The sequence below is a fragment of the Nelumbo nucifera genome, chromosome 8 (genome assembly GCF_055504915.1).
Source record: "Nelumbo nucifera cultivar China Antique chromosome 8, China Antique-T2T, whole genome shotgun sequence".
NCBI classification, from domain to species: Eukaryota; Viridiplantae; Streptophyta; class Magnoliopsida; order Proteales; family Nelumbonaceae; genus Nelumbo; species Nelumbo nucifera.
In genome coordinates, this window is record NC_142656.1 from 44,869,156 (window position 1) to 44,879,465 (window position 10,310).

A 10,310-nucleotide genomic window follows, 5' to 3' on the forward strand; every position below is an offset into this window, starting at 1 on the left:
GCCTTTGACCTCGATATATTCTACCAATGCGGTTATTCTTAGTAGGAGGTCAGTCAGGACTATAGATGTTGGGATGCACGATTTACAACAAAAAAGTTGAGCAATCTTGGGATTGATATAACATTTACAACTCGATTGTGCAAGTTTTACAACACTATATGCTTTTGCTCACTATAAAATATGTTTCCTGAACATAGAATAGTTACATGTTATTATCATGTAAAAATCTATACGAGACACATGATTGGTCCTAGGATGGACCTACATAACCCAAAGAGAAGACGAGCAAAAAGTCTGAAGAATCAAAGTTGAAGGCCCATGAATCAAATACAAACTCCAATGCACTACCAATACTAGGAGCCAAGGAAGAACATGGACATGATAAAGGAAAAAACAAAATACTCAATGTCCAAATGCTTGGTTCAATTTCAAGTGACACAACAAGCAATAGGGCAGGAAGTAACAAGAGTGATGAACTTCAAAGAATGAGCACCCCTCCTATTTCTGTGATTCAAATAAGCGAGAAATCTGATAAGCTTGAGTTGAAGAGCCAGGAATCAAAGGCAAGTTCCAAACAACTATCAATACCAAGAGTTGAGAAGGAAAATGGAGATAGGAGATGCACAAATGAAATGTCAAAGGTCCTAATGCCCTGTTCAAGTGAAAGAACAAGCAACAATAAGTTTGGAAGTAACAAAAGTGATGCGCCTCATGAGATGACTGCTACTCTTATGCATGTATCACCACTCCAGCCTACTTTGCGACCAAATTTATTAGCACAACCATCCGCATCGCCCACACCTCTTCCAAATGTATTGTCACCACCATCACCACCACTGGCATTAAATTTAGCAGATCCATCCCTATCCCGATCACCACCACCCACAACTCCCTCATATATAAAAGTAACTCCACCACAACCACCAATCCCTCAATCAAAAGAATCAATTTCATTACCGCAACCATCACCCATACCTCTAATAAAGGGAGCAGCTCCCCCACCACCTCCTCCACAGAGTGTAACAAAAGTTCTGCATCTCAAGAAAGAAAATACCAAGTTAAAGAGGTCAGCTCACATGGGGAACTTGTATCGATTACTCAAAGGAAAGGTGGAAGGATCTAGTTTGGACGGTAAGTCATCTCAAGGGAGAAGGAATCAACTCGAGGGTTCTACAGGTGGTAAACAGGGAATGGCTGATGCACTAGAAGAGATCACAAGGAGGTATGAAATCAAAAGCAACTTATTATTATAAATGGCAATGAATGAATAGAGATATCAACGACTTGATCGGTTAAATATCTAATCTATTTTTCTATTTTCATTCCCTTTTGTCATTTAAATTCCTTATTACTATCTCAGATCAGCCTACTTCCAACAAATTGAAGAAGATGCACAGAAGTATGCAACATCAATCATTGAAATGAAAGTTGCCATCAATTCGTTCCAGACAAAGGATATGGCTGAGCTACTCAAATTCCACCAATATGTGGAACTTCATATGGAAGACCTAACCGATGAAACTCAGGTTGTTTCATCACTACTTTGTTGCTTTCATGCATTTCACCAATCAACTTTTGTTCTTTTGACTCACAGTTGTCAATTGCTCAAAATGCAGGTATTGGCAAGATTCAAAGATTTCCCCATAAAGAAACTGGAGACACTAAGGGCAGCAGCAACACTATACTCAAGGCTGAATGCAATTGTTGCTAATCTTGAAGGCTGGAAGGTAGTAACTCCTTTGAGTCAGCATCTTGGCAGGGTTGAATGCTACTTCAACAAGGTAAATTCTCATCAGTGTTGAGTGAAAAACACTCGTATGTATGATTATCCTCACCATTGCAGAATTTCCATCAATACAGATTAAGGGAGAAGTGGATGCATTGGAAAGAAAGAAAGATGAAGAATCTAAGCGATTTCAGGATTACGGTATCCACTTTGACTTCCATATTCTGGTGCGAATCAAGGAACTGATGGTGGATGTTTCTTCTAGCTGCATAGAGTTGGCACTTGAGGTAGTTCACTTGAACACATATTGCATGATCGGTTGATTTTGTTACGAACAATTCTTTAATCCTTTTTGAGCACCAATCTATTGTTTATAGGAGAGAAGAGAAGCAAAGGCAACAACCAGCAGAGACACCATATCAAAAAATGACAACCAATCTAAAGCATCCACTAATGTTCTTTGGAGAGTTTTTCAACTGGATTCCGGGTCTATACCTTCACTTAATAATTTGTCATCCTTGGTTCCTTATTGCTCCTCTTGTTTTTCACTCAAATTAGATCTACATTATGGAAAACACCATCATGTATCTTATGGTATAGGCAAAATCTACGATGTAGAAAATGCACTACAAAGCAAAAATGTGAACCAATTATAAAGCGAGATGTCATAGTTGACATCTTTAATTTTGTTAGAATCTTTAATGTGATTCATATGTACACCATATAATACGTGAACAAATGAAAAGATTTAGGATGCATTTGGCAATGCCTACTTTAAGGACTTATCTCCTTTTTGTAATTAAAAACGTTGTGCTCATATGCACATTTTAAATGTAAAAAGGAGATGAGTCCTTAATATAAGGAATGCCAAATGCATCCTTAACGTGATTGGTTAATATCGAGATTTAAAGTGTTGCAAAGTATCTTTTTTGCACCATATTAGGTCTAGTATATGATATGTTTATAGCGAATCGGGTTCCTAATTTCATTATGGAAAGTAGAAGTTAGATACCTGCCAGTTTCTTCTTGCTCTTCAAGTAAAGGATAGGGAATTTTCTTATCGACTAAGAAAAAAGCGATGCATAAAACCCTTATCTTGGTTTCAAGATCTTTAATGTTCTAAAACATTGCCTTCAGTTTTCAAATCAATAATGGGAATTGCATAATAAGTAGAACATACAATACAAACATTGACAATTCTGGTTTGGGAGCAAAATTTAAAGTTGTTACAAAATTTTGAAATTCGAAGTAAGCAATAATAGGTAGAACAGATTGACTCAATTTTGGTTATATATATTTGTTCGTTATAGAATTGACAAAAAGTAAGCACAATTCCTCTGTGGCAAAATTTTTGTCCAAGGTAGCTGCCCATGGAGGGGGTGAATTGGATAGATAAAAAACATTCCCCCTTTCTTGACCTAAGCCCTTCTACAAAAACACTATACAATACAAATCAATGTGAATGGTGACATCTCATTTTTTGCCTCGACTATCGAAGGCGGTTAACTTTTCAGAATGATTAATCGACTAATGAATGGCGTCCACTTAATACATGCCTCAACAGTCAAAGGTGGTTGACTCACTATTTTGGACGATCAACTCCTCATTTTTCCAAACATAAAAATCATGCATAGATTGATTCCACTGATCCAAAAAACAATCAGTCGCTCAGATTTATCAATATTGTGTGCATTCCAAGCTTATTGTTTACAATAAGCCCTATAACCAATTTATTCATAAACATATGAATTTATCCTTGCATCGATGATCAATGATAAGAGTCAAAGTTGAACTTGTCCCTTCAACCAGAAGCTATCTCCCATCGATTTGATCATTGCTTTCTGTTGTTTTCTTTTATTTCATATTATTTCCTTATCTTTATATCCCCCTACTTCGTTTATTTGGAAACAAATCCACCCAATCCCTGTGGAGATGACCTTGCTCATCACTATGTACAAAATATTTAATTTGAGCAAGACTCTTTTATCTTTGGTTGGACTCGACACCCACCAACGATGCATAAAGCCCTTATCTTGGTTTCAAAATATTTAATGTTCTAAAACATTGCCTTCAGTTTTCAAATCAATAATGGGAATTGCATAAAAACCGCTTTAATGCTTCTCAAGACACGATTGAAAGATACTCTTGAATCTTTTAGCCATACAATACAAACATTGACAATTCTAGTTTGGGAGCAAAATTTAAAGTTGTTACAAAATTTTGAAATTTGATGTAAGCAATAATAAGTAGAACATATTGACTCAATTTTGGTTATATATATTTGTTCATTATAGAGTTGACAAAAAGGAAGCACAATTCCTCTATGGCAAAATTTTTGTCCAAGGTAACTGACCCATGGAGGTGAAGGGATGAGAGGTCCATCATATGGATGGCTGAACCCTGTAGAAAGGTTGGGCAAAAATTCAAAAACTTTTTCTTTCTCCCATGTGGGAATCGCATTCCCTATTTTAGAAAACTGCATTTTCAATGATCAATCTTGAAACCAAATCGTCCAGATCTGAAACCAAAAGAGAGTAGAGGGATATACCTGATACAGAGTAATAGTAAACCCCCAATGAAGGTGTTCACGCCCAAAGAGAAGACCAAAGACTGTTTGGTGTAACATAATCGAGTCCAATCCGACAACCCAATCTGACACCTAGTGCAGTATCATAATCGAGTCTAGGGGCAGGTGTAACATTCTAGTTTTGCCCATCTATCTCCAAGGTCCAGGGCAATACTAGAATTTTGGTCCGGTTCAGGGTTTCAAGAAAACCCACACTGCATGTACCTCAGGTCTCACCCTAGTAGCTAAGACAAGCCACCCCAACCAACTTGGCGGCACATCAGTATCAGCCTTGGCAGGATAAATCTCCCCAGATCTATCCAATGGTTGTGATGATTCTAAACTAACATGAGTCTCATATGTGTCTAGTTTAAGGGTATTACATAAAAACACACCATGATAACACGAATCAAATATGTACTTTATTCATTTATATTAAATGTCATAATGTACATCATTCTGATTGGATCTAAGGGCATACACTATCTAACAGCTCCCACTTGCACTTAGGTCCAATCGGGTATAAGCCAGAGTCCCATGCTTTCCACGTGTTTCTCAAACACTTTCTGTGTCAGTAGCTTAACATCAATCTCCCATAGTTCCAGTGTTGTCACACAACAGTGGAATGGGTGATGTGCTGAATTCCAAATTCCAGAATGAACACCTTCATTCATTAGGCAGCCTCACTTACGGCAATGTGTTCGGCTTGGGTTGTGGACTATTTTCCTTACTACTCAGGACCCCTGTTTGTTGCTCTTCCAACTAACAGCACACGATCCTATCGTGAAGATATAACTAGATGTAGACTTTTTATCATCTAGATCTGATTGGAAATCGGCATCAGTATAACCTTGGTTCTGTAGTGAACTACCATCGAATACCAGACAAAACTCTTTTGTCCTTCGAAGGTATTTTAGTATGTTTTTCACAGGGGTCCAATGCTCCTGCCCTGAGTTAGATTGGTATCTGCTTACCACACTCACTGCCTGAGAAATGTCAGGACGAATGCACAACATGGCATACATGATGCTCCCTACGGCTGAGGCATAGGGAACCTCTTTCATGATCTCACTCTCTTCAGGATTCTTGGGAGACATACCCCTGGAGAGAGTGACTCCATGCCTAAAAGGAATGTTCCCTTTCTTGGAGTGCTCCATGTTGTATCTCTTGACTATTTTGTCAATGTAAGTAGACTGGGATAATCCTATTATCCTCTTCGATCTATCTCTATAGAGTCTAAGGCCCATTATTAGGAGGCTTCTCCAAGATCCTTCATGGAAAATTGCTGTGAAAGCCATACTTTCACCATAGTTAACATTCCAACATCATTCTGAATGAGTAAAATGTCATCTACATACAAAATCAAGAACATAACCTTATCCCCACTGGTTTTCCTGTAAACACAGGTGACGGATTGCCGAAGCCCTCAAAATTAGTACTAGTCCCACAATAAAATATTTGTAGTAAAAATGGTATTAGGTCGAATCCCACAAGGAGCTAATAGTAATCTCTCAGCCGAATGAATATTATCACTGAGTGGGAAAATTAAATAACTGAAATTAAAAGAGAGTAATAGCAAACTAAACCAACTAGAGCCTTAGTTGGGTTAGTCAATTGGCCATCGATCATAGGTAGACTCTGGTAGTGTTGCAATTCAAGCATTTAGCCTTAGATTTATTAGGATAGCCATAATAAACCTTGTGTTTTCATAATTCAGCTGACCAAACCCAGCATTCGATCAACACTTATCACTACTTAACTGGGTACGATAACATTCCATATTAACCAGTGATAGCATTAAGCATTATGAAAACAGTTAAACCAAGATAACAATAATTGAGATAGCTGCAATTATCAAATCTTGTTCCATTGATTCCCTTTAGGTTAAAACATGTCAATACATTGGTCAAAGGCTATCACGAACAATTGATCCAAAAAGATATTAACCTAATTGCTACTTGTACCACTATTCGTGACAATTTCGGATCACCGAACCATGGATACTAGTAGGAAAATCAACATTAATTAATTTGTCAGACTAATTAACATTAACATCCAATGAAAATATGCACAAGAACCAATGAATACTTGAATTAAAAAGCAAGATCTTAAATTAAATACAGAACCTCACAATGGCACAATCGAACCTCCCCCCTTGAACCAGAAAGAGAAAGCTTAGGTGCTCATGATCTTCGAACTCTCCATGCTCTACTTCTCAGTGGCCAAACTGCTCTCTTGGTAGCTTGAGTTGCTTGATGATCTCTTGGATCCTTGGATTGAGTGATGCTAGAGCTAGTCCCCCCCCCCTTTATATAGCTGAGGGAGAGGGCTGTTTTCCAACTCCTTTTAGGAGATTAACCTCAAATTAGAAAGTCCTGATCTGTTTTGAACTTAATCCTATCCTATCTCCTATCTAGTGATCTAATCCAATCTTCTTATCTTTATAGGATTACATTCAAGAATTTAAATCTAATAAGACTCTCTTTCTGGAGGTTACATTTGAAATTGGGATTCTAGGCTCTTGAATTCGAGTTGGACTGCTTTAAAACTTGGGCTGCTACAAGGCTCTTCTGCGAGTTGGGCTTCAGTTGTGAAATGGGCCTGGCTGCGAACTTGCTCCGACTTTTGGCCCGGTTTCGTATTCGATGCGGACCGATACTGTCAAATCCCAAAACATAAAAGTTGTGCGCCTTTATTTCATATTTCTTATGCCTCTTGAATTGTCCAATTCGGAGTTCGGAATTGAGTGTTATACCCAGATTACTGACTATTGCCAAAACTGTGCAAAATCGTCCGAATTGCCCTATTTTCTTCCAATTGCCTTCTTTCTTGCCCTGAATCGAAATACAAGAGTAATGAGTTCATTTAAGTGCTAAATAAATGTAAAAAAGTGAATATTAGGGGATAAAAATAAGGTACTTTTTAGTCTCATCAATAGGGCTCATCCGGATTTTGATCAAAGTCAAATTGTTTGACGGTAGAGTCAAACCAGATGTTCCAACTCCTACAAGCTTGCTTAAGTCCATATATGGATCGATTGAGTTTACATACCATGTGTTCCTGACCTGGAGCTATGAAACCTTGTGGTTGCTGCATATAGATATCTTCAATAAGATCTCCATTCAGGAACATAGTTTTGACATCCATTTGCCAAATCTCGTAGTCATGATATGCTGCTACAGTTACTAGGATCCTAATGAATTTAAGCATGACCACAGGTGAAATGGTTTCCTCATAGTCGATTCCCTCTTTCTGAGTGTACCCTTTCACCACAAGACAAGCCTTGTAGGTCTCAACTTTACCATTGGGGCCCTTCTTCCTCATATAGATCCATTTGCAACGAATTGCCTTTACCCCAGGGGGCGGATCTACTAGAGTCCAGACTCCATTGGTCTCCATTGAGTCCATATCTGCTCTCATGGCATCTACCCACTTCAAGGAATCTATGTCCAACATAGCTTCCGTATAAGTCACGGGATCCTCCTCACTGGTTGTGGCTTCCACCAAGTAACTTTCTTGGTCATAGCCATAATGAACTGGAGGCCTGGAATCCTGGGTAGATCTCCTATGTTGGTTATTAAATGGAGCTTGTGGGACATCTCCCACTACCCCTGATCTCTTCCAAGAAATGGGCATTTCAACTACAAAATACCTTATGTTCTCCTGGGTCATAAAACAAATGCCCTATAGAGCCTTTTAGGTAACCTACAAATAGGCAACTACTGGTATTGGATTCCAATTTGTTAGCACTCATTCTTTTAACATGTGTTGGAAAATCCCAAATCTTTAAGTGTCTCACATTTGGTTTCTTACTGGTTCAAAGCTCATAAGGAGTCTTCGGAACAGATTTGGTTGGAACCCGGTTCAACACGTATATCGCAGTCTTTAATGCGTGACACCAAAAGGATGTGGGTAGTTCTGATTGTATGAGAAGTGATCGGACCATAACCAATAAAGTCTGGTTCCTCCTTTCTGACATACCGTTTAGTTGTGGTGTAGCAGGAGGAGCTAGTTGATACTATCCCATTGTTCTTTAAGTAGTCCCTAAATTCGTCAGAGAGATACTCGCCACCTTGATCTGATCAAAGGGTCTTAATTTCTCTCCCTAACTATGTCTCGACTTCTTGTCTAAATTCTTTGAACTTTTCAAAAGATTCAAACTTATGTCTCATTAGGTACACGTAACCATACCATGAGTAATCATCGGTAAAGATTATGGTATAAAGATGCTGGTTACGTGTTCTAACATTCATGGGACCACATACATCAGTATGTATAAGGTCAAGTGTGTCTGTTGATCTTACAAACTTACCGTTAAATGGTCATTTCGTCATCTTACCCTGAAGGCAAGGTTCACAGGTTGGAATGTCTTCTATAGTTAGAAAATCCAAAGGACCATCCTTTACCAACCTTGTGATGCGATCTATGTTAATGTGGCCAAGTCGGTAATGCCACAGACATGTGGGATTAACTGTATCATGGGTTCCTTTCTTGGGGTTATTATCTGACATAGTTTCAGTTATATTTATTTCCAGAGAAGGATGGAGAACATAGAGACCATTCTCAAGTTCTCCGTATGCGAGGAATTTGTTATTTCTTTTAATAGTAATCGTATTACTAAAGAGAACAGAGTATCCATCCGCACACAATTTTGAAACAGAAATCAATTTTTTTCTCAAATTGGGTACATAAAGACAATCTTTTAATGTAATTGATCATTATCTGAAATACAATTCTACAGTTCCTATGGCTATAGCTACAACATTTGTAGAAGTCCCAAAGTAAAGAATCATCTCTCCATCACTCAGTCTTCTGCTTGTCCTGAACCCCTACAATGTATTGCATGCACGAGTAGAAGCCCCAGAGTCAATACACCAGGAAGCAGAAGTTACCAATATATTGGTTTCTATGACAAAGGATTCAAAATTTCCTTGTTTCTTGGTCTTCAGGTACTAAGGATGGTTCCTCTTCCAATGGTTGGCCTGCTTACAGAAATGACAAGCATCTGATGCTTTGTCATTCCTCTGCTTTTTGGGTTTGCTAATTTTCTTCTGAGGCTTCTTCTTTGCCTTCCTCTTCTTCTTGCCTGATTTTCCACCCTCAACAAGCATGGAAATGGGCTCATCCTTCTTTATCAATTTCTCGACCCTCTGCAATGTATTGCTGAGTTATTGGATGCTAACATTTAGCTTGTTCATGTTATAGTTCATGACGAACTGATTGAAGGAAGGAGGCAAAGAGTTCAAGATGGCATCAACCTTGGTGACATGATCTAGCCTTGATCCAAGAGCCTCCAGTTCATTGATGTATCCCATCATCTTAAGACAATGGTCATGAACTAGCTGGTTCTTGGACATTTGTGCGGTCATGAACTGTTTTAGGACTTTCTGACGAGTAGAACGATTCTGCTCCTCATACATTGTCCTTTGACTATCCAAGATATCCTTGGATAATTCAATCTGATCGAATTGTCATTGTATCTGATTATCTAAGGAGGCTATGATATAGCACCAGGCAAGAGAATTTTTCTCCTCCCATTCTTGATAGTCCCTCCTGTGGGCCTCAGAAGCCTTATCACCCTGACGTTCCAGAGCATGGTTCTTTGCTATCTTGTCCAATTTCTCGGACATTAGGACCAGCATAAGGTTATGATACCAGTCAGTGTAATTTGGGCCGTTAAGCTTGTTGTTGTCCAAGAGTTTAGCGAATTGACCGTTTGCCATTTCTGATAAAGGGAAAAGCAAATATTAGTCCACAACCATATTTGATTCATGTTATCTACATAGATATGGCTTTTAATCTATGTTCCATTTCCATTTATTCATCTCTAAGATTTCCCTCCTATCTTAGTGACGGAGACTGCGAATTATGTCTCTAAAAATGTGGGAAATCACATAGGGTGCATGGGGTCAACTGTTTCAGCTGCATAACCCCACCACCTTCTGTGAAGGATCATATCCACTCATCTTATGAGTTTTCCCTTTGGCCTCTGTCAGACAAGTTTCATTGCCATTTCAG

At 38.6% G+C, this 10,310-nt stretch overlaps 1 protein-coding gene across 1 annotated transcript; it reads left to right on the forward strand.

Annotated features, from left to right (window-relative positions):
- Nucleotides 1-413: 413 nt before the first annotated feature.
- On the forward strand, nt 414-2,326 carry LOC104611405 (uncharacterized). The gene is made up of 6 exons (XM_010278427.2): nt 414-1,222; nt 1,361-1,526; nt 1,617-1,781; nt 1,861-2,013; nt 2,104-2,181; nt 2,285-2,326. The coding sequence occupies exons 1-6, from the start codon at nt 414-416 to the stop codon at nt 2,324-2,326; spliced, it is 1,413 nt and encodes a 470-aa protein (XP_010276729.2).
- Nucleotides 2,327-10,310: the final 7,984 nt, after the last annotated feature.

Bases quoted from the DNA above. Each gene is read 5' to 3' on its own strand.
- LOC104611405 (XM_010278427.2), top strand. From the start codon at position 414: ATGCTTGGTTCAATTTCAAGTGACACAACAAGCAATAGGGCAGGAAGT. The intron at 2,014-2,103 runs GTAGTTCACTTG...TATTGTTTATAG, and splicing joins GCATAGAGTTGGCACTTGAG to GAGAGAAGAGAAGCAAAGGC. The intron at 2,182-2,284 runs GTTCTTTGGAGA...CACTCAAATTAG, and splicing joins AATCTAAAGCATCCACTAAT to ATCTACATTATGGAAAACAC.